The sequence below is a fragment of the Ceratotherium simum genome, chromosome 17 (genome assembly GCF_057802395.1).
Source record: "Ceratotherium simum simum isolate JZ-2026a chromosome 17, ASM5780239v1, whole genome shotgun sequence".
Taxonomy (NCBI): domain Eukaryota; kingdom Metazoa; phylum Chordata; class Mammalia; order Perissodactyla; family Rhinocerotidae; genus Ceratotherium; species Ceratotherium simum.
In genome coordinates this window covers 20,313,071-20,338,345 of record NC_141916.1, presented here as the reverse complement: position 1 = coordinate 20,338,345, position 25,275 = coordinate 20,313,071, and the positions used below count along the sequence as shown (strand labels likewise).

General features: G+C 37.8%; 1 protein-coding gene across 1 annotated transcript; it reads left to right on the top strand.

Moving 5' to 3' along the window:
- The first annotated feature begins 15,206 nt into the window (after window positions 1–15,206).
- LOC101406642 (olfactory receptor 8S1-like) lies at window positions 15,207–16,199 on the top strand. Its single transcript, XM_004429438.2, has one exon. The coding sequence runs from the start codon at window positions 15,207–15,209 to the stop codon at window positions 16,197–16,199; it is 993 nt and encodes a 330-aa protein (XP_004429495.1).
- The last annotated feature ends 9,076 nt before the right edge of the window (window positions 16,200–25,275 follow it).

Below are 25,275 nucleotides of genomic sequence, written 5' to 3'. Positions count from 1 at the left end.
TCCATTTCTTTGTTGATATTCTCACCGAGTTCATCTATTCTTCTCCCCAGATCAGTGAGCATCCTCAACACTCTTTATTTGAACTCTCTGTCAGGTAGGTTGCTCATTGTTGTTTCACTTAGTTCCTTTTCTGGGGTTATGTCCTGTTCCCTTACTTGGAACGTATTCCTTTGCCTTCTCATTTTGCCTCTTTACCTGTGCTTGTGTCTGTGTATTAGGCCTCCTGCACTTGGATAGGTGATCTTATATAAGTGATGCCTTAGGAGGCCTACAGCGTGCTTCCCTCAGTTCTCAATGTTCCAGGAGTGACCCCTATGTGGACTACGTGTGTCCTTCTGTTGTGGCCTGTTTGCTTTCCCTGTAGGTGCCCAGAGAGGCTGAGTTATGCTCCTGGCCAGCTGTTGTAATGCTCAGCTGCTTGTAGTTGTTGTGGGCCCTTCAGTCTCTTTATTGGGTGTGGGAAGCCCCAGCACAATTGGCTGCAAGTTCTATTACCACATTTGTGTTGCAGTATTTCTTTTAAGTGAGTAGGCCCCCAGCGTGGCTGGTTATTAGGCTCAGGGGCTTACAATTGCTATAAGCCTCCATCCTTTAGGTCTCTTGTCAGCTCTCTGAGGATTGCAGCTGGGTGGGGCTGGCCTCAGGCATGGGAGCACCCAATTCTTTCAGGCTTTGGAAGGTGGGGCAAACCCCCTATGTGGGTCTTTGAGAAGCACAAGTCTTCTGCAGCTGACAAGCCCCACTGCCCACAGGTACACACACACAGTCAACACAGTCCTGCCCCACGTGCACACCCCAACCTCCTGAAGTGGACCCAGTCTCTCCACGGCAGGAGCCCCACACTCTCCACCTGCTCCTTGTGCATGCCCTGCCCCACTGAAGTGGGCTCAGTCACCAGGCTGCAGAGAATCCAGTCACCAATCTATGCAGGCCCACAAGATGCCTGAGGGCTTGTTGTTGGGTGGGGCCAGTCTCTAGGTGGGCTGCCTGCCCTGATTGAGCTGGATTAAATCGGTGCTCTAGTGGGTGGGGCAGACCCTGGGCTAGCAGGCCCCAGGGAGAACTCCAATGGTGTCTGTGTCAGCACGCCCACACCAGGCCACAACAATGGCCGCCTCCAATGTCCCAGTCCAGGGAGAGGTCTCATCTCTCACTGCAATGCACTCAGAGCCTATGAGGTGAGTGTCTTTTCACCAAAGCACTGTGCACCTTTCTTTCTGGTGATTTTAGGTTGCTTTCTGAAATGGGTGAGTTTGCACGTGGGCCCTTTAATGGCCGGTTTTGGTTTCTTTGTGAACCAGCTTTTCTGGGGGTACTCCCCAATGTTTTAGTAGTAGGCAAAGTCAGATATTATGCCACTCGTTTCGATTGTGCTGGGCCCACAACGTGCCTACAGTGGGGGCGCTCCCTGGCTCAGGGCCCTGCTCCTCCAGGGAAGGCTGCATACCTTTGGGCTGCTCCCAGGAGGCCGTGAAGCGCTGCAGCTTGTGAAGGCAGCATTTTTTCTCTCCAGAAGGGAGTTTCTGCCTCTTCCACCTCAATTAGTATTGTCCGTTGTTGCAGGAGTTCCTCTTATCCAGTTTTCAGTTCTGTCTCAGGGGTAATTTTTCCACAAGTAGTTGTAAATTGGCTGCGTCCACAGGAGGAGGTGAGTTCAGAGTCTGCTTATACCGCCATCTTGACTTTCTCTTCTCTTTATCTTTAATTGTTGGCGTTTTAATTATAATGAGTCTTAGTGTGGGCCTCTTTTGGTTCATCTTGTTTGGTGCTGTCTGTACTTTCTGTACCTGGATGTTTGTTTCCTTCCTTAGGTGAGGAAAGTTTTCAGCTATTATTTCTTCAAATAGATTCTCTGCCCCTTTGTCTCTCTCTTCTCCTTCTAGGACACCTGTAATACAGATGTTAGTGCACTTGATATTGTCTCAGAGGTCCCTTAGACTGTCCTTGTTCTTTTTAATTCTGTTTCTTTTATCTATTCAGCTTGTCTGGAACAGATTTCCTGTAGTCTTTCATCCAGCTCACTGATCCCTTCTTCTCTATCATCTACTCTGCTATTGTGTCCCTCTAGTGAATTTTTCATTTCCAGTATTGTATTTTTCACTTCTGATTGGTTCTTTTTATATTTTCCAATTCTTTGTTGAAGTTGTCACTGAGTTCATCCATTCTTCTTCCAAGATCTGTAAGCATCCTTATGAATATTAGTTTGAACTCTTTGTCAGGTAGATTGTTTATTTCTGTTTCGTTTAGTTCTTTTTCTGGGGTTTTGTCCTGTTACTTTACTTGGAATGTATTCCTCTATGTCCTTACTTTGCCTCATTCTCTGTGTTTATATCTATGTATTAGGTAGTTTGGCTATGTCTCCCAATCTTGGAGAGGTGGCCTTATGTAAGAGATGCCTGATGAGGCCCAGCAGTGTGCTTATCTCTCATCACCAGTTCCAAATGTTCCAAGGGTATCTGCTGTGGGGGCTATATGTGTCCTTTCATAATGGTAAGGTTACTCTTGCTGCAGGTGCCTGGGGGAGGCTAGGCTGTCCTCCTGGCTGGTTGGTTGTAATGCTCAGCTGCATGTGTCTGCTATGGTCCTTTCAGTCACTTTATTGGGAGTGGGGAGCCCCTGCACAGTTGGCTGCAAAGTCTAATAGCACATTCCTCTTGCAGTTTTTCTGTTAAGTGAGTAGGACCCCAGCATGACTGGTTGCTAGGCTCAGGGTCTTACAATGGCTATAGGCCTCCAGCCTGCAAGGCTGTTGTTAGCTCTCTCAGGAGTGCAGCTGAGTGGGGGCGGCCCCAGGCATGGGATCACCCAATTGTTTCAGGCTTTGGAAAGTGGGGCCAATTCCTTATGTGGCTGTTTGAGAAGCACAACTCTCCTGCAGCTGACAGGCCCCACCACTTGCAGGGCCACACACCCTGTCAACATAGTCTGCCCTGTGCACACATGCCGACTCACTTAAGTGGAGCCAGTTGCCCCACTGCAGAGGCCCCACACCCTCCACCAAAGCAGGTCAGCCCCTCATGCACACTCTGCCCCACAGAGGTGGACCCTCTCACCTGGTGCAGAGGTTCCAGGCATCCTGCCTAGGTGGGCCCACAAGTTGCCTGAGGGCTTGCTGTTGGGTGGGGCCAATTCCTAGGGTGGGCTGCCCGCCCTGGCTGAACTGGATTAAATTGGTGCTCTAGTGGGTGGGGCAGACTCCTGTGCTAACAGGCCAGGGGAAGAACTCCAATGGTGTCTGCCAGTGTCTTCGTCAGCATGCCTGTACTAGGTCACAATAATGGCTGCTGCCAATGTCTCAGTCTCTGGAGAGGTCTCACCTCTCACTGAGAGGCATGCAGAGCCTATCAAGTGATGAGTCTCTTTTCACCAAAGGACTGTGTAACTTTCTTTCTGGTGATTTTAGGCTCCTTTCTGAAATGGGTAAATTTGTGCATGGGCCCTTTAAAAGCAGGCTTTTTTTCCCATATGTCCAATAGTTTTTCTGGGGGTATTCCCCATTGTAGTTACTAGCCAGCAAAGCCAGGTATTATGACACTATCTCTGTTGTGCTGAGTCCACATGATGCTTATTGCAGTAACGCTCCCCTGCTCAGATCCCCCACCCCTCCAGGGAAGGCTTCCTACCTTAAGGTTGCTCCAGGCCAGTTGTGAAGTGTCACAGGTAGAAGGTGGGTCTTTTCTCTCCAGAAAAGAATTTCTGCCTTGTCCACCTCAGTCAACACTGTCACTTGTTGTGAGGGCTCTTTTCAACCAGTTTTCAGTTCTCTGTCAGGGGTAATTATTCCAAGAGTAGTTGTAAATTTATTGTGTCTGTGGGAGGCAGTGAGTTCACAGTCTGCCTATGCCACAATCTGGACACTGTCCTCCTAAAGGCCTACTTCTAATTTCAGAAAAAGTAATAGAGAAGGGAAATTTGGTGCTTACACAGAGAAAAACAGATGAAAAGAAACTGGAGTCCAGTGAGATCCTGTTATTGAGGTGTGTAATTTATCAGTTAACTTGAATAGCTGTGTTTGAGCACTTGTCAAACAGGTCACTTTCTGGTATCTTGCATATGTCTGTCAGACATCATTTTAAAGAGAATTTGAGCAGGAGATGGCACTTTCTGGATCAATTTTTTAAAAATCCCAAATAATGGTCATCTTTCACCCTGTGATCTACATCTAAATTTATACTACTGTGAATTCCTTCCACTTAGATTAATATGTGCCATAATTTAAAATTCAATTAATTCTGAAGACAAAGCACATTTAATCCTTTTATAAATTATTACCTCCTTTAGATCCAATGTTCTTATATAATTTCCATTGAAATTGGTAACTGAGGACACTCCTCAAAGAAGTATCTCACAATTTGTCTATTCTATCTATTTGCAATCACACAGAAATGTTAGTTGATTGCATAAATGACTGGATAGGTGGGTTAATGAAAGATAAGTCTAATGCCACAAGGCAGAAATGGTCTTGGTAACTATTATGGGGAATTTAAGTCAGTCAGAAGAAGATAAAGACCCTGCGTACCCCAGGAGCATCTGAAATGGGGAAAAGGGCCACAATACTTGCTGTCTATGTGCATGCAAACAAATTCCACATAACTCAATATTTTCCTTAGAAACTTGCCTGAAATGTACTCTTCCCCCTTCTCTTTTCCATCAATAATTTTGTTGACCAGAGTTGATGATGTGGTTAATAATAGCAGAAAAATAAGCTATTTTTAGCTTGTGCATTTAGGGTCTAGAAGAGGAGGACTCTAGGTCACTAAATCTCACTATCTACTCTGATGTGATTTTACCCACTCCTCCAAGACTGGGAACCTCTTAGCTCTTGGTATCAGCTTCCCAGATCCATGCAGATTTTATAGTCAGTGTACACTCAACACTTCTTAGAGAGCATAAAGAGGATTTATTTAGTAGATTCCAAGAGCAGTTGAAGATATGAGTCTCACAGTAGGTAAAAATCCATGTAGTCCTAAGGGTCCACAACTCAGACTCCAGCAGAAGGAAAAGATGATTTGAGAACTTAAGGTGAAATGAGTTACCTGAAAGAGCCAGGCAGAGAAGGTTAGATGAGAAGAAGAAATCAGGACCTAGAAATTCCAGGTTGAATGAGGTGAAGCTTTAGAGAAATCATGGAGTTCTGACTTTTTCTGGCACAAAGTCATCTTGTAGTTTTGGTCTTACCACGGTATAAGAAGTCATCTTTCGTCTGAGGATCTCTATGCACAGGAAAATTATCCCTGGCCTAACTACAGAAAGCGCGCACATTAATTTTTCTTATTGGCAAGTGACAATGAGGGAAAGAAAGCAGACCACTGCAAACAGAGAAGCTTAAGGGAACATATCTGAAATCTGTTTTAGTACTGCCACACTGACTCACCAAATATAGTGAAAAACACTCAGATTCTGAAAAGAGTACAAGAGAGACTTTTCTCATGTCATTCCAGACCGAATCACAGATGCTTCTTTTCGTTTACCTGCTTATGTGATTCCAGGTACTGGACAAGGAATATCAGTGAAGCAGGTGAGATTCATATATAATCTAGCAGAAGGGAAGCCAATTGTTTGGCTGATGGAGCTCAGAAACTCAAGAGAGTGGTATTCCCTGAAGTCACAGTCTGAAGCCAAACTTGAACCTCATTAATTAGAATAACGGAGGTTTGTGCAAGTGCTAGGGAATTCTCACAGATATAGGCTTTGCAACGTTAGGGTTGAAGCTCTAACTGTAAACCCTAGGGTCTGGTGGACTTGAAAGTAGGCAGGATGGGTAGCATTTCCCAGTTGCCCACTTAAGAGGGATTCTCAATGTGGAAATTATTTAGGTAGGTGTGTAATGAGGTATCGTTCACCAGACAGCTTTGTTTCCCATATTCACATGAACCGTGTCTTTAAACACATTTGGTCTGAATGTTCTGATGATAAAATTAGTTTAAAAATCAGAAACAGTTATTTTTGACTGTGTCCAATTTGCATCTGACACATTTGTGAGTCCTCATCCCACACAACAGTGTTGCAAAAAACGGTATAGAGACCAGGACAATCTTACAGGTTCCTGCTTCAGGTTAATGAACCTGCTTAGGGAAGGCAGCCTCCTCTTTGGAAACAAATTGTTTAATCAAAAGGAGCCTCTACTCAGGCAGTATGAAATTTCTGTTTTAAAGGCTATTCCAAAAACAGAGACAGCACCATTTACCTCTGTTGTAAAGGAAGAATGCCATAACATGTTTTATATGATGAGATATATTTATCAATACACACAGAAGACTTGTGTCACTGACTTTGGACACTTAATAGAGGAAAACTTATTCAAAAGTCAAAAATATTTATTTAGTTCTAGTACAATGTCAAATAGAAGTGGTAAAAGTGGGCATCCTTTTATTGTTCCTGATCTTTAGAAGAAAAAATTCAGTTTTTCCACATTGAGTATGATATCAGCTGTGGGCTTTTCATATATGAACTTTATTATGTTGAGATGATTTCTATCTATTCCTTGATTGTAGAGCATTTGGGGTTTTTTAATCATGAAAGGGTGTTGAATTTTGTCAAATGCTTTTACTGCATCAATTGAGAAGATCATATCCCCACCACACCCACCATTCTAGGATGTGTTGAATTGCATTGATTGATTTTTGTATTTGAACAAAAGTTGCCTTCCTGGGATAAATCTCGCTTGGTCATGTTGTATAGTTCCTTTGATAAGCTGCTGGATTTGGCATACTTACTAGTATTTTTTTGTTTGTTTATTACAGTAACATTGGTTTATAACATTGTATAAATTTCAGGTGTACATCATTATACTTCTATTTCTGCATAGATTACATCATGTTCACCACCCAAATACTAATTACAACCCATCACCACACACATGTGCCGAATTATCCGTTTCACCCTGCTCCCTCCCCACTTCCCCTCTGGTAACCACCAATCCAAACTCTGTCTCTATGTGTTTGTTTATTGTTATTATTATCTACTACTTAATGAAGGAAATCATACAGTATTTGACCTTCTCCCTCTGACTTATTTCACTTTCCATAATACCCTTAGTGTCCATCCATGTTGTCACAAATGGCTGGATTTCATTGTTTCTTATGGCTGAGTAGTATTCCATTGTGTATATATACCACAGCTTCTTTATCCATTCGTCCCTTGATGGGCACTTAGTTTGCTTCCAAGTCTTGGCTATTGTGAATAATGCTGCAATGAACACAGGGGTGCATGTATCTTTACACATTGGTGTTTTCAAGTTCTTTGGATAAATACCCAACAGTGGAATAGCTGGATCATATGGTAGTTCTATCGTTGATTTTTTGAGGAATCTCCATACTGTTTTCCATAGTGGCTGCACCAGTTTGCACTCCCACCAGCAGTGTATGAGAGTTCCCTTCTCTCCACATCCTCTCCAACACATGTTGTTTCCTGTCTTGTTAATTATAGCCATTCTGACGGGCGTGAGGTGATATCTGATTGTAGTTTTATTTGCATTTCCCTGATAGTTAGTGATTTTGAACATCTTTTCATGTGTCTGTTGGCCATCTGTATATCTTCTTTGGAGAAATGTCTGTTCAGGTCTTTTGCCCATTTTTTAATTGGGTTGTTAGTTTTTTTGTTGTTGAGATATATAAGGGGTTAATCTCCAAAATATATAAAGAACTTACTAGTATTTTATTTAGGATTTTTCCATATATTTATAAGGGATATTGCTCTGTAAGTTTCCTTTCTTGTGATGTCTTTGTCTGGCTTTGGTATCAGGGTGATGCTTGCCTCATAGAATGAGTTAGAAAGCATTCTGCCCTCTTTTATCTTTTTGAAGGTTTTGAGGATGGTTAGTGTTAATTGTTCTTTAAACATTTTGTAGAATTCACCAGTGAAGCCATCTTGTCCTGGGATTTTTTTTAGTTGAGACTTTTGAATACTGATATAATCTCTTTGCTTGTGATAGGTTTGTTCAATTTTTTTATTTCTTTTTGAGTGAGTTTTGGTAGTTTATGTGTTTCCAGGCAATTCTTCATTTCATGGAAGCTATCTAATTTGTTGTTATTCAGTTGTTCATAGTATTCCCTTAGAATTTTTAAAATTTCTGTGGTATAATAGAAACATCCCCATTTTCATACCTGATTTTGTTGTGTTTTTTTTTTCGCTCATTGTAGCTCAAGGCTTGTCAATTTTGTTAATCTTTTCAAAGAGCCAAATTTTATTCTCTTTGATTCTTTCTATTGGTTTTTTTCATGTTTTATTTCATTTAACTCCATTCTAATATTTATTATTTCCTTTCTTCTTGTAATTTTGTGTTTAGTGTGCTCTTTCATTTCCAGTTCCTTAAGGGGAAAAATTAGGTCATTCACTTGAGATCTTTTTTTTCCTTACATGTAGGTATTTACAGCTGTACAGTTTTCTCTGAGTACTGCTTTTACCACATTCCATGAGTTTTGTATGTTTGTCTCCATTTTTATTCTTCTGAAAGTATATTCTAATTTCCATTGTGTTTCTTCTTTCACCCATTGATTGTTTATGAGCATGTAGTTTAATTTCCATGTATCTGTTAATTTTCCGGTTTCTGCTGTTACTGTTTTATACCTTCATTCCACTGTAATAAAACAAGATACTTTATATCTTCTTAAAGTTATTAACATTTGTTGTGTGGCTGAACATATGCTTTATCCACAAGTAGCCGATAGGTGCTCAATCATCATCAGAGAAATGTAAATCAAAACCATAATATGATATAACCTTACACTGATCAGAATAATTATTACAAACAAACAAAGGACCACAAGTGTTGGTGAGGATATAGAGAAACTGAACTACTGCACACTGTTGGTGAGTATGCAAAATGCTGCAACCACTATGGAAAACAGTATGGAAGGTCCTCAAAAAATTAAAACTAGAACTACAATGCTATCCAACGAGCCCACTTTTGGGTATTTATCAAAACATGTTGATATCAGGATCTCAAAGAATATTAGATTTCCTATGTTCATTGCAGCACTCTTTACAATAGCCAAGATGTGGAAATAACCTAAACGTTCATCTGTGGATGAATGGATAAAGAAAGTGTGATATATACATATAATAGAATACTGTTCAGCATTAAAAAAGAAGGAAATTCTATAACATGCAACAACATGGATGAACCTTGAGGACATTAAGCTATGTGAAATAAGCCAGTCACAGAAAGACAAATACTACATGATTCCACTTGTACAAGTCATCTAAAAGAGTCAAATACATAGATCAAAGAGTCGAATGATGGTTTCTAGGGGATGGGGGAAGAAGGAAATGTGTAGTTACTAATCAATAGGCATAAAGTTTCAGCTAAGCAAAAAGAATAAGCTCTAGAGATCTGCTGTACAGCATTGTACACATAGTCAAGAATAATGTATTGTACATTTACAATTGTTAAAAGGGAAAATCTCACATCAAATGTCCTTACAGTGATCAAATAAAATGTCAAAAAGTTATAAAAACATGCTCAACCTTTAGTAATCAGGAAAAGCCAATTAAAATTATAATTAAAAACCATATATGTATTCACACATAGACAAAAATTTAAGACGGAAACTGCTAACTGTTGTTGAGGATATGAAGCAGTGAGAATCCTATGCTAGTTTATAAAAATATCTTGTCTGTTGATTGACTCCTTTGATCATCACACTTTGTAACCCAGGTGTTTATATTCCCAAACTCATATAGATGGAGAAAAATAATTTAGAAGTAAGCTGTGGGACCATGCATAGCATCCATGTGATTTCCTAAATGAAGTATCCAGCTCCTTACAGGTCCAGAGGAAACTGCTACCCAGCCTTCCACCTTTCAAAGTCCAGTAGACCTCCACCTAAGAGTCAAGGTCCTTGCTTTGACCCAAAAATACTGAGCACACCTTATCGTAGAGAATGGTCTATGGTTCTTACAAATTTCAACTCTTCTAGTTAATTAAAGTTTAGCATTTGGTGGTCACTTCAGGGAATTCAAGAAATGGGCCCATCTGTCTCCTGAGCCACCAAACTCAGTTGGCCAATTTACTGATTGCCCTTCTGGTGGATTATATCTGGCAATTACTTGTTTCACCAATACTTTAGCCCAGTATTTAGAATCACAAAGGCAGCTAAGGAACAGATGCTCATGTGATTTCGTCTGGATCATCTGAGAGAAGTTTCTCTGAATAATCTGAGTGTTTTCCGCTGTGGTAAGTTATTAAGACAGACCTAACCACGTAATTTATTTTGAAGCTCCTTCATCAGAGACAGTCTATTTCCTTTCCGTAATTGAGACTTTCAATTAAGAAAAAAAAATGTCTCTTGGTTCAAAGATTGGGCTTTAGAAGTATTGGTTCTGGTGGCAAAAACAACGCCTGACTACAGACGACTCCTTATCCTGTGGAAAGACCAGACCCAAATGTCTTCTGGGCCAGGAAGTGTCAGGAGCTGGGTATGTCTTCCATGGTTTCTGTAATGGTCTTCATCTGACTCCCACCCCAGCTGGAGACTTCCAGGTTATGTTTCTCTTCTCCTCCTGCCTTCTACTCCTGGCTCTCTGAGGCCCCTCTTCTCCTCTGCACCCTCTCATCATGATTTCCCTGTGATGGAGCTGAGCTCTGGACTCTAAGAACTAATTAATTACATCAGGCCTTTAAGGATTTTTTTCCACCAAGGGTTTTGTCATCAACTACTCTTACTATCTACTCAAGAATGCCTCTCTGTGCTTCCAGAGTATTGTTGACAATTGGTTTTGTTTATTTCTTGCATTCTTGCTATAAAATTTGCATTAATCTGGAAATTTTAGGTTTAAGGGAAGCAGAAACAAGCAGCTGAGAGGTTCCTATTGTGGACAGGTGTGGGGGAATCACATCAGAGTAGACAGGGAGTTCCTGGAGGCCTAGACTCGCCCTCATCTTCTAAAAGTCTAATCACATATGCCAGAGAAGAGAGTTCATTTTTTTGCTCTTATTTACCTCCCTATCAATTCTAGCTGCCAATCATGTTGGTGGTGAAAGCAGAAGGAGGAAAGGACAAAAGAATTTCAGGAAAAAATACTGAGGTAGGTGAAGTCTAACTTTCATGCACATTATTTCTCCCCATTACAGGTGCCTCCCAGGATACCAGGAGCAGACGAGTTCTGCTTCTAGCACGAGACATCCTGTCTTTCCTACTATCCTCATTTCTCAATCTTCCCAGACATTTCTTCAAATTACTAACATTTTATGTGCGATTACACTGGGCAGATAAAGTGTTAGACATGGAATAGTCCTCAGCTACCTAAATCTTTGAAAATAGTGGGATAAGATTATTAGAACTACAGGATTTAAAAGTTTATAAATAAAATAATGTGCTGTGTCTCTCAGAGCTGATTGAATTTTAAATTTAGACACAAGTTATTTTAAGAAATGTACATTCCCAGTAGTGAAATTCTAGCCAACAATCATCTGACTTTTTTTCTTAAAATGAATTAAATATTTTTCTTAAAACGACTCAGAAAAAGCAACCTCATGTTCTACGTCTCTTTGAGATAGAATCTGAAAAAATGCGGACTAGATACCAATAAATGACCATCTGAGAAGTGCTCAAGCAGAGATATTCCTGTAAAATTGGCAAAATAAGTATTATGTTAAGAGAAAAGCCCTGGGCTCCAATTTTGGACTCACCACACTTCTCTGTAAGCAAAGAAACATGTCCCTCTTCCCCCTTTCCTGAATTTCAGAAATAGTCATTCAGAAGTCAGTGTGAATTGAATCCACTGTGTTCCCACTTCAAAGGTAAGTGAGCAGAATTTGGAATTTGTGTTTACCTTTCACTATACAGTTAAAATAAACGTTGTCCTCATTTTGTCACCAGAGGATCTGTGTTGGGGATTGGGGTGAGAAAGTCTGGAATCCCACAATATAGGCTTCTACCTTCTTTGTTGCTGGGTTGTGTGGGATCTATGCTGAATGTAAATGTGGTAGAATTGAAGCAATTATCAACTCAAAGGTAGGCAGCAAATTGAAACCGCTTAGAAATTTTTCAGTTGAGTAGAGTTATTTCTCTAAACTGGAAGTCAGAGAGAATGTTTATTTCAACAGGATTTTACAAGCCTGGAGATGAGAAAAACACCTTAAAATTGACTTTTCCATTTGATTTTTCTTCTTCATTGCAGAGTCTAATTTAACTTGGGCTACCACTCTGGACTGCACATTATCCACTGGACACAAATGATATCTGAGAAGGGTATGGAATATGGGAAGATACCTAAATACTATATAGCATGAGTGAAGAAAGCCAGGAAGAGCAAGGACTAATTCATGGGCTGTCCCAGCAGAAACAGAACTTGTTATTTTGAGTCCTATTGGCAATACCAACATCAGACCATTTCATATCAGGTGAAAGCTAAAGGATTCACGGCTGATTCAGAGTTTCGGTGGGCAAGTTAGAATTACTGTAAGAAGTACCATTTCAGGCAAGAGGGATCTTGAAGGGGCAGAGTTTAAGTGTATAGTGATGGTAGGAAAAAAAAAAAAGGCTAGCGAGGGAATTTAGCCCTGGATATTAGGGGAGTATTATTTGAAATCTATGACAAATAATTGCATTGAATCAATAGTTCATCAGAGGTTTATGCCAGGCTGTCAATCGATCTATTTGAAGCACAACACTCTACACAATGTAATCCATACATATCTGTCGATTACTGAGTGAATGAATGAATGAAAGTATAAGTGAACAGATGGATGGATAGATGAATAGATGACTGAATAGACAAATAGGTTGGAGGATGGAATGGATAAATGTAAAATTAGATGGATAATTAATTATTGGACATAAGGATGAATGAGTGAATAGATAGATGGTTAAATGTTGTGGTTTTAAGCAACCTGCCTGATGTGGACAAAAATGAGCTAGTATGTGTGATCTGTGGATCAGGGTTCTGTAGGCACTGTTTAGTTATCAGATACATCTTCTTCCAGCACTTACAGCTAAAAGATAAGCTTCATACCCCTCTGCATTTATTCTCCTTTCCAGTCTCCTTCCTGGTTGGTTTGCTTTTGAAACTGGAATTCAAGTTGAGGATATTGCTCAAGGAGAGGCCTTACATTGTCTGTCTGATTTGCTTCATCCTTCCTCTTCTTTCTGTGTTTAAAAAATCTTGATTAAGGACTCATGATGTGCCTCACACTGCAATGTGTGTTCAGAGTATTCAAATTAATATAGAGCTCAATCCCTGTCCTCAAGGAACATGCAGTTTAACTGAAAAAGAAAAGAAAAGAAAAACACTTATTACTAAATGTCAAAGTAAGATAGACATGCAAGTGAAAACACAAAAAAGTCCAGAGAATACATTACTGAAATAGGACACAAAGTGGAGAGAAGCAGATATGCTTAAGAAAATGGGTATGCTTAAGAAAGGGTATCAGGTAACCAAGGCATGAAAAAAAATCACAGATATTGTAGTTATATACGGATGTAAGGCTTATCCCCTCATTTCCTCTGTCAGTACCAGCAAGTTTCCACAACATATTTTAGCTTCAGTTTCCTCATTTGTAAAAATCAAGACAGTGCAACCCTCCTAGTTTTTGTTGTGATAAATAAATAGGGGGAAGTTAAATATTTAACAATACCTAGAACATAAATGGCACTAAAGAAATAATAGATGTCATTGTATTTCACAGTTTATTTGATTCTGTGTTTATGGATTCGAAGAAAAAGAAAAACAAATGTATGACAATGAAAATAAGAATAGTGGTTTCATCTGATGGGGAGATGACTGAAAAGGAACCTGAAGAGATCTTTCTGGCATGATGGAAACTTTCTGCATCTTCATCAGTGTAACAGTTACAATGGTGTATACATTTTTCAAATTTAAAAATTTTTCAAAATGTATACATTTAAAATTTTTGTATTTTAATGAATGTACACACATAATGGTTTTTATTATTATTTATCCATGTTGTTGCATGTATCAATAGTTCATTTATTTCTCACTAAATAGAAATCCATGTATGAATATACCACTGCTTCTTCTTTATCCATTGTTTATCCATTGTCCTTGAGGTGCATTTGGGTTTTCATCTCCAGTTTATGGCAATTAGGGAAAAAGTCACCGTGAACATTTTTGCATAAGTCTTTTTGTCAACAGACACATTCATTTTTCCAAGACTGGAATTGCTGGGTCATAGAGTACGTATATGTCTCCTCTTAGTAGTTGTAAGAAACTGTCCAACTTTCCAAAGTGACTATACTGTCTTACATTCCCACAAGACAAGTTCCAAATGTTCCACTCTTTTTGCCAACACTTGGTAATTTTAGCCATTCTGATGAGTATTTAGTGGTACCTCCTTGTGGTTATATTTTGCGTTTACTGATGATTAATGATGTTGAACATATTTTTATAAGCCTACTGGTCATTCTGATACTTTCCTTTGAGAAGGCTTTATTCTATTCTTTTGCCTATTTTTGTATTGGATTGGTTTTAATTTTTATTATTGTATATTTGTTGTCAGTGACATTTATTAACGATTCATAGAAATTTTTTACATATATGTGTACTTTGTTCAATATTTTCTCCCTGGCTCTAACTTGCCTTTTCTTTTTTTTTGGTGGTTTCTTTTGATGAGCAATTGAGTTTTGTTTTACCTTTCTTATTTTTGCAGCTTTACTTTTTAACTTTAAAAAATAGGTTTAGCAATTTCCTCCTTATCTCACCTCCCCAACACACAGACACACTCAGATTTCAAAGTTGTCTAAGATTAAATGTGCCAAATGTATGAAAGATAATTTAAAAAGGAAAAACATGTCACAAATAGTATATAATTAAGTAATCATGAACCAATATAGAGTTTCAAATGGGAGGTGAAAGACTGAAACTGAGAACAAGATTAGATCATCTTCTGCAGAAAGTCAGCTCTTGACCAGAATGTTCAAAAACAAGGCCCAGATTAAAGAGACAGAAAATTATTCAAGAGTCAGATCTGAAAAATTACTTGAATTTCTCTAGAGTTATTTGTACGGGAAAAGCAACAAATGGAAAGAGCTCGGAAGGTTCAGGACTTGTGCAGCAGGAAATCAATGAGAAGAAGGGCATGCTTCAGGGGACTCCACAAGAGTTGTAAGACAACCATGGCAATTACAGGCAGTTGAAGAAAAAAAGAATGTGTACATAGAATGGGTGGAAGTTCTGGGTTGCCAGAGGAGGCAGTGATGCTTCATTCCTCTTTCTGTTTTTTCCCAAAGCATTATCAGCTTTAAATGGCCTTGGGAAACCACAGCACCATCGTTGAGTTCCTCCTCCTTGGGCTGCCTGCTGATCATCACACCCAGGCCCTACTCTTTGTGCTTTTCCTGACAATTTACCTTCTCACTCTGTCAGGGAATCTGTTGATGATCCTGGTTATCAGGGCCAATTCTCACCTTCACACCCCCATGTACTTCTTCCTGAGTCACCTCTCCTTCCTGGATCTCTGTTACTCTTCAGTCACTGAGCCCAAGACGTTGGAGAACATCTTGTCTGAGAAGAAAACCGTCTCAGTGGAGGACTGTTTGAGCCAGGCCTTCTTTGTGTTTGATTCTGGGGGAACAGAGCTCTGCCTCCTGGCAGTGATGGCCTATGACCACTATGCCGCCATCTGCTACCCTCTACTCTATGGTCAGATGATGAACAATGAGCTGTGTGTGGGACTGGTACTGGGATCTTGGGGCCTGGCCTTTTTCGATGCTTTCCTCAACACCCTCCTAGCTTGCAATTTGGACTTCTGTGAGACTCAAGTCATCTCCAACTTCATTTGTGAGATACCTTCTCTATTCCCTCTATCCTGTTCCAACAGCTCCAAAAACTTTGCTGTCCTGTTCTGCTCTGCACTCCTGCATGCCTTTGGAACCTTCCTCCTGGTCTTCTTCTCTTATGCCCGCATTATCTCCACCATCCTGAGCATCAGCTCCACCTCAGGCAGAAGCAAGGCCTTCTCCACCTGCTCCTCCCACCTCACTGCAGTGACCTTATTCTATGGCTCAGGTTTTCTTCGCTATCTCATGCCAACCTCAGGTTCCCCGTGGGAGTTGGTTTTTTCCATGCAGTACAGTGCGGTCACTCCCCTAGTGAATCTTCTTGTCTACAGCCTGAAGAACAAGGAAGTAAAAGCAGCTCTAAAAAACACGTTGCAGAAAAGTTTACAATATCTCAGGTCGCAAAGAACAGGAAGAGGATATTTGGGAAACAGGATGGAATTACAGCAAGATACCTGAATAATAGACATTAGGGAAAATTTTTGTTTGCTCATAATGTCAGACATGACAAACTATCTTGAAAAGCCTCCTTTCTTGGAAATACACAATAAAAATAGCAGCAAAGTATTTGCTTGCTTTGGTTCGTATTTTGTCTTTCTCAGAGGCAGAAAGAAATGCATCAGATAGCTATTTCAATCCAGCTAATATGGTTACAGACATAGAGATATATTATTCCTTTTGTTTGTGAAACATTAACAAAATACTTAGCACTGTGAAAATTGTTTTTGTCCTGTATTCTTACATGATTCCTGTGAGCATGGAAATTAGGCATTAAACTTTGCTACAAAGTAAAAGGCCGGAGTCTCTGAAGGAAGAAAGACATAGGCTTGAGACTCATGGTGGAGTGAGTGGAAGGTGGGTTTAAGATGAGCTCTTACTGAAGAGGGCCTTAGAGACAAAGCAGATGCAGCTGAAGGGGTCTGAGAGAGGAAGTCAGCTTGTGGGGCTGAAGTCCAGGCTGACAGAAGTCTTCCACAAGCTCTGTGAAGTGTTATCTGGGGGAGAATTCCATTCTTTCTAGGGGAGTATAGCAGCCCTGCTTGTTACACTTTCTGGGTTTTACTGGTGGCTCCAAAGGATGAGTCTGGTAGATCTTGTTCTGGAAAAAAAATTTAAAACATTATTGATTTCTATACAGTACAAAGTAACAAACATCTTTTGCATGATTGAGAAAGGTTTTCAACTTTGAAATTTTGAAAAATACAAGAAAGATTCTACCTCTCAATGAAAATTGCTAACATTTAGTTCCATTTTTCTCCAAATTTCGTTGTGGAAAGATCTTTGGTATGCTTTTTTACACATAATTATAACTATAATTATGCAATATTGTACCCAACATTTTAACTTATTATGAATAAGTACTTTTCCATGTTTCAAAACATAATTTGCAAGTTCTATTATATTCCACTAAGCACATAGATATGTATATTTAATAACTCGCCTACATATAAATGTTCCTTATATTGACCTACTTTATTAATCATGCAATTGTTCCAAAAACAATATAAAGTCAGAGTTTCTGCCTTCTTTCCTTTCTTCCTTTCTTCCTTCCTTTTTCTTTTTTTCTCCCATTTAGGACCTCATGTCACAGAATTATAACCATTATCCTTCATTTACAACATATTGTCATTGGTCCACACATGTATCTCTCTTATTTTACTTTATTTTCATTCATTCTAAATATTTTACTTTTTGTTTAAATATTTGTTTTCTTGTCTTTAATAGTATCATAAACACTCTAAAAACTTAGGCTAAAAACTGAAATATTGCTAACAAAATGCAGGTATCTAGAGATTCTCCCCCATTCCAAACAACTGTCACCAAATATTTCATTTGCCTTTTTTTATCTGACAAAATTAACAACAATATTATCATATTAGTTTTGGTTTGGTTTTACCCATATTTGACCATTTATGTGTTTACCATTTTTTCTTGCACCTTAAACATTCTTTGAGATTATTTTCCTTCTTTCTCAAGGATATTTATTAAAAGTTCTTTTAGAGCACATGACTAAACTGTAAATTTTTTCAGTTTTTTTATTTGTAAATATCTTTATTCCTCATTCAAAAATATTTTTTTGATGGATACATAATTTTAGGTGAACACTTGTTTTCTTTCCGCATTGTGAGGTATTTTTCTTTGGTAGTCTTGGCATTGTTGCTGTTGAGAATCCAGCTGTCGTTCTGATCCTTTAGGGAACATCTTTCCTTTTTCTCTTGTTGCTTTAAACAGCTTTCTTGGGCCTCGATATTACGCACCTTACGCAGTTCTTCACTTATTACTTTGATCAAAGAGATAAACATCAGAAATTCACTATCATATATAATATAATTTTAAACATTTTAGCCTTTTCTGTATTTTGTAAATCTTCCACATGAGAATCACTACGTCAAAGAGTATAGGAACTGTTAAGACATCTCAGCCAAAGTGATTTCCAATGAGAATGATAACAAATTACACTGAAATAGCAAACTATGAAACAGCCTTTTGCCCCCTGCTCATAGTTGCTAAATTAGATTTTACTTCTGTATACAAATTGCAGTACCCTGACAATCAGTCAATTATATCATTGCAGATTTATTTTTCATTCTTTTGCAAGTGAAGCGAGTGAATTATTTCTGCATTTTCTTACCAATTACAATTTGAACCTATTATGTCCTAATTGTACTATTTATGTAAATAGCTTGACACAGTCTCCAGCCATTAAGCTAATAAGGATTTAGTGATTTTCTTATAGGTTTGATAAAGCTCTATATAAAAAGGACATTAATCGTTACATCTATATTGGTTGCAAACATTTTTTCACATATATTATGTCCCTTTCTCTTAATTTTTGTGTGTTTATTTTCTTTGAAATTATTTCTTTGTTGTGCAAACCAGTGATTTAAAATATACTTAACTTAAATCACACATACACTTTCTTTTCTCGGTACCATTAAGTCTGCATTGGTAGTCAAATCTCCTGAATGCTGGTACAGAAGGAGGTTACGTAGCTGTAGCAGCTTCAATTTTTCATGTAGCCCTTATTCTTTGATCAGAAATTTTCATCTCCCAGTTCCTTTTACATAACTTCACTTCATCTTGTAATGATGGCCGTGTCTTGCACCATTGTCTTATAGAATGGAAGCTAACTTACTACATGTCCTAAACTAGGGATCTGGTTTGGAGCTCATATCCGTTATGCCTTAAGATTACATTTGTTTCATAAATTTCCAATACTAAGCAACTAGTGAAATGTTTATCCAGGAGACTCTGGGTGTTGCAGTACTGAGATGGCTCCAGCCTCTTTCAGTAACTTTCATTCACTCAGTGAAACATATATTCATTGTCATGTTCACTTATTATAGTATTCCTGTAGTTGTAATGATTCTTTGTTCATCATTGAAGGCAGCAAGAAATGTCACATTCCTTTATTTCTCTAAATCAAGCAAAGTCTTCCCCAAGTGTCTACTCCTATGAGTGGAAGAAAATTTACCTTCACCCACAACTAGACTTCCTACATCCATCTCTGGGATCTTATGAATTCTGGGCCTTTGTGATTCCAGAAAACCAAGAAAGGCCTGGACTCTGAGTTTGTGCTGTCATCATCATTGCTATTGTTCCTTCTGTTGCCTGATGTGGCCTGGTCATCTGTCATCAAACAGACACTCAACTCAAAGATGATACAAAGATGATTCCCAAAATGGAACATTCCACTGACACAGACTTGCTCACAGACTCCCTTGATCCACCCCCCAATTCTCCCTGATATCAATGTATTATGTATAACCTCTACTATCATCACTAGGAAGCTTCCTTCAAGAGACAGGGGGATGTACACATGGGTTCGGCCTCCACCTCCTGTGCTGTCTTCAAATGCTATGTTCATATTCTTACCTCAAGGAATCTCAAAGCCTTCTTCCATGTTCCTAGTTCCTTCCACCTCCCCCACTCAATAAGGAGACTCCATTCTCTTCTGTTGTTGGGTGAGTCACTTTGATAACTCAGAGTTGACCTAAAATAGAGAATGTCCTTTCCACATATACCTGCAACTCCAAGATGGGGGTGGTGATAGGAAAGAAGATGAAAATGTAGGAGAGAAAAAAATCATTAGAAACATGTAGTTGCTCTGTACTCTGGGGTATCAGTGGGCAAAGAGATGATGGGTTTTTTAATTCATGATTATCCTATTCAAATATTTTATAAATGTCTTGACTTAGTTATTTTGTGAAAGAGATAAGGAAACTAACATTTACTGAATTCTTACTACGTGCTAAACATGATGGTAGACATTTTATATACTTTATGCCTATATAACAATTACTTCTCCAGAATTTTGATAAGCAATTCCATTTTCTTTAATTCATCAATTCTTTAAAAGTATTTAACATTGTTATTTCTTTAATTACAAAACAATGCACCTTTATTTTTGAAAATAGGAAAAATTCTAAAAAGGATAAAAGTAAAAATAACTCATAATTCCAAATTGTTGCCTGTTAATTGCTTTGTAATGTAAGAAATCAAAAATGAAACTCTTCTTCTCCCTGGAACATATAGAAATATTTATTATTCATATTTATAGAGAGATATATAAATATTTATTGATATAGTATTTATAGATATATGTACAGATATAAAGATATAGACTTTAGATATATGTGTACATGGTTAGTATACACACATATAATTCCTTCCTCTGTCACCTGAGAAAGCCAGGAACCAGCAAGAACCCAACAGGAAGATCTTCATTTCTAATACTATTCTCTAATAAAAGGACCCAGGACTCTCTGGAGAAATGGCTGAGCCTAGGACTGTGGAAGAGAATATACAAGATGAGCCCCAGCATCTTATAGAACCGGAAAGTAAGGAAGTGCTCCAAAAACCTCAGTGTTAGAGATATGTCAAAAGGATGCCAGGGTCAAATGAAAGAATTCGCAATGGCCAAAGCGGCGGCAATTTGAGCAAGAAAATACATTAAATATTTGCTACAGACTGAATGTTTGTGTCCCCCTTAAAATTCATATGTTGAAACCCTAATTCCCAAAGTGATGGATTTTGGAGGTGAGGTATTTGGGATATAATTAAGGCTAGATTAGGTCATGAGAGTGGATCCCCTTTGATCAAATTAGTGTCCTTATAAAAGGGGGAAAAGACACAAAATCTCTCTCTCCACGTGCATGCACCAATCAAAGGCTATGTGAGGATGTAAACCAGGAAGAGGACGCCTGCCAAGATCCCTACTATGCTGGCACTCTCATCTTGGACTTCTAGCCTCCAGAGCTGTGAATATAAATGTTCAGTGTTTAAGCCACCCAGTCTGTGGTAATTTGTTAGAGCAGCTGGAACTAAGATAATATATTGTATTATAACCAAAGTATAAATAATTACCCATGAGTCCACACTGATATAAATAATGGTTGAACAATTAAATAAATGAGGGAGGAGTTATAAATATTCCATGCAGAAGAATTCCAAATACTTTACGTAAATATTCTAATATCAAGGAGAAAGAGCATAAACTCTTAACCTACCTCTTAAATGCAGTTGGCTAATAATGACTTCCTTCCAAAGACTACAATACATACGCCGGAAAGGAGAATAACTTTACAGTGGAGAAACCGGACAAACACTACCTCAGTCAGGTGATTGGGATCAATATCCACAGTGATAGGTCACGTTAATAGTACATACCCTTGACAGGATGTGATGACAGTGGTACTTTATCTCTGTGATCTTCCTCCTCAAATCCCATAACCCACAGCTAATCACAACACAAAAATCAGACAAACTCAAATTGAGTGACATTCTACAAAATACCTGACCACTATTACACAAAACTTGCAAGTTCATTATAAACAAGGAAAATATGAGAAACTATCACAGCCAAAAAGAGCCTAAGGAAACATGACAACTAAATGTAATGTAGTATCCTGGCTGAGATCCTGGGATAGAAAATAGACATTAGATTAAAACTAAGGAAATATGAAAAACTATGGACTTTAGTAAATCATGATGTACCAATATTGCTACATTAATATGACAAATTTACCATACCAATATAAAATTTTATTAATAGGAGATACTGGGTGTGGGTATGTAGGAACTCTCTGTACAATTTTTGCAACTTATTTGTAAATTTAAAATTATTCTAAAATAGAAAATTTGTTAAAATAAAATCTTCTCCTCCCCATCCGCAATCTTATCATCCAGGGTTCACTTTTGTGCTGGGTGTGGATGAATTCATTCATGAGGAGTTCCACAAATTCAAAAGTGTTCTGAGTATTTCTCCAGACTCTGTTCTAGTGGATAGTGAGACGTACTTATCCTGAGACTTGGGAAGACAAAGTGTCTACAAAAAAAAATCATTCTTTTCCAAATGAACTGCCCTTAAAATATAATTTTGACACATCAATTTACCGATAGTTTCTCACTTTTTGCTCTATTTATTCCAAACAGAAGCAAAAGGTGGAGGAAAGAGGGAATGATGAGCAAATACAATCCTATCCTGCTATACATCCACACGTATACATAGGTATAATTTTTAACAACAATGACTTTATGTCATATGTAAACTAAAAATTATCTTTTCACTTAAAATATAATGTTTCATACTCCTAAAATATACACAAAATTTTACATCATTCTTTTAATATCTGCATGGTATCCCATTATACACATATACCATCCATTATTTCCAAACCCCAAGGTTGTTTCCAACTTCATGTTATTGTATAAAGAGCTCTGATGAGCATACGCCCTCATGTTGGTATTTATAACTATTTAGAGTGTAAAATGTTGACAGATAGGGCTAAATTGCTCCAGATGTTTTTATCTATTTATTATCTGTCAATACTGCCTGAGGGTAGATGTTTCCCCCACACTGTCTCCAGCTCTGAATTATGGAACCAAATTGGCAGCTAAGGAAGAGTGAGAGATTGCTGTTGAGTATGAGCCAAAGTAAAACTGAAAATGAACTCAGTTGAATTTCCACTTCCAGGAATTACAGACCAGGATATTCAGACCATCCCTCCTACTAAAAAGAACAGAAAATTTTGAATTAAATATATAAGATGTCTACCAGAAAGCATTAAAGAGCTAACAAGATGGTGAGTATTTAGCAGATCAAGATTAGAAAAAGTTCAGGAACCCAAAAAGATGACCAAAATATTTAGGATCATCTTTGTCCTAGAGGCATATTTTTATCCAAAGGGAACAGCTAAGACCCTGAACATCACTTTTGGTAGCCTAGTGAAGCTTGGGATTCAAAAATCATGATTTAGGACCATCCAAGGGTGAGAACCCTGGTCAAGTTCTCTATACTTAGTGATGGGACCTAAAATTCTTCTTTTTATAAAAAGTAATGAAATAATATTATATAAATAACACTAATCAACATTTTCTATGTGTAAATATATATTTAAATAATAAATTATTTAAAATGATCAACTTCCTAAATAAAACTAGTAACAGAAATAGTTATATTTCTTTCCTTCTAAATTTGTTCTATAGCAAATCTTTTTGTAATGCATTCTTTGATGTATTTATTAACATCCTACCATAATATGTAAAATTATATCATGAACATTTTCTCATTACTTCTAATTTTAAAAACCTCATTTTCAGTTATCATACAATTTCATCAAGCACAGAAACTAAATTTAATATAATAATCCTACTGTTACTAGACATGTTTTAAGCCTTTGCCACAATATCGATTTCTCATATTGTTCCAAATCATATTTTTTGTTATTGAGTTGAATGAGTTTTTTATATATTTTAGATATTACCCCTTTATCAGATAGAAGATTTGGAAATATTTTCTCCCATTTCATAGATTATCTTTAAATTTCTTGATTGTTTCTGTGGTCATGCAGAAGTTTTTAGTTTGATGTAGTTTTTGCTTGTGTTGCTTTTACTTTTGGTATAATAACCAAAAAAACGTTGCTGAGACCAATGTCAAAAAGCATTTTCCTGAATTTTTCTTCTAGGAGTTTTACATTTTCAGGTCATCTGATTAAGTCTAATCTATTTTGAGTTAATTTTTGTGAGTGATGTAAGATAGGAGTCCCATTTCATTCTTCTGCATGTAATTATTCAGTTTTCCCAACACAATTTATTAAGAATACAACTCTCTCCCCATTCTGCACTCTTGGCTTTCTTGTCAAATATGAGTTGACTGTATATGAAAGGGTTTATTTCTGGATTCTCGATGTTTTCCATTGGTCTATGTGTCTATTTTTATGCCAGTATCATACTGTTTTGATTAATATAGCTTTGTAATATAGTTTGAAGTCAGGAAGCAGAATGTCTCCAGGTTTGTTCTTTCTCAGGATTGCTTTGGCTATTCAGGGTCTTTTGTGGTTCCATATGAATTTTAGGATTTTTTTTCTATTATTGTGATATTTCACCCCCTAGGTTAAATTTATTCCTACATATTTTATTGTTTCTGATGCTATTTTAAATGGAATTGTGTTCTTTATTTCTTTTTCAGATATTTCAGATATTTCATACTTAGTGTATAGAAATGCAACTGATTTTGGTATGCCAATTTTGTATCCAGCAACTTGACTTAATTCATTGATTAGTTCTAACAGTTGTTGGCTGAGTCTTTAGGATTTTCTACATATAAGATTATATCATCTTCAGTCAGAGGTAATTTTACTTCTTCCCTTCCAATTTGGATGCCTTTTTATTTTCTTTTCTTGCCTAATTGCTCTGGATAGAACTGCCAGTACTTTATTGAATTAGAGTAGTAAGAGTGGGCACACTTGTCCTGCTCCTGATATTAGAGGAAATGCCTTTAACCTTTCACTGTGGGTTTGATGTTAGATGTGAGTTTGTTGTATACGGCCTCCATTATGCTGAGGTATGCTCGTCTATACTCAATTCATTGAGGTTTTTTTCATGAAAGGATGTTGAATTTTGTCAAATGCTTTTTGTGTGTCTATTGAGATAATTATATAATCTTTATCTTTCATTTTATTAATGTGGTGCATATATTGATATGCATATGGTCAACCATACTTGCATCTCATGGATAAATCACACTTGATCATGGTGTGTGATCCACTTAATGTGTTGTTGAATTCAGGTTGCTAATCTTTTATTGAGGATTTTTGCATGTATAGTCATCAGGGATATTGGTCTATAGTTTTTTTCTAGTATCCTCATCTGGCTTTGGTATCAGGGTATTGTCGGTCTCATAAAATGTATTTGAGAGTATTCCCGCCTCCTTGATCTTTTGGAAGAGTTTGAGAAGGATTGGCAGAACTCTTCTTCAAATGTTTGGTAGAAATCACCAGTGAAACCTTCTGGTCCTGGGGTTTTCTGTATTGGGAAGTTTTTGATTACTGATTCAATCTCCTTATTGAATCTGTTCAGATGATTTATTCCTTCATGATTCAGTCTTGGTAGGTTGTATGATTCTAGGAATTTATTCATTTCTTCTAGCTAATCCAATTTGTTGGCATATAATAGTTCATAATAATCTCTTATGATCCTGTGCATTTCTGTGGTATTAGTTGTAACGTCTCCTCTTTCATTTCTGATTTTGAGT

Excerpts from the sequence above, each read along its gene's own strand:
- LOC101406642 (XM_004429438.2), top strand. The coding sequence starts at position 15,207 with ATGGCCTTGGGAAACCACAGCACCATCGTTGAGTTCCTCCTCCTTGGG.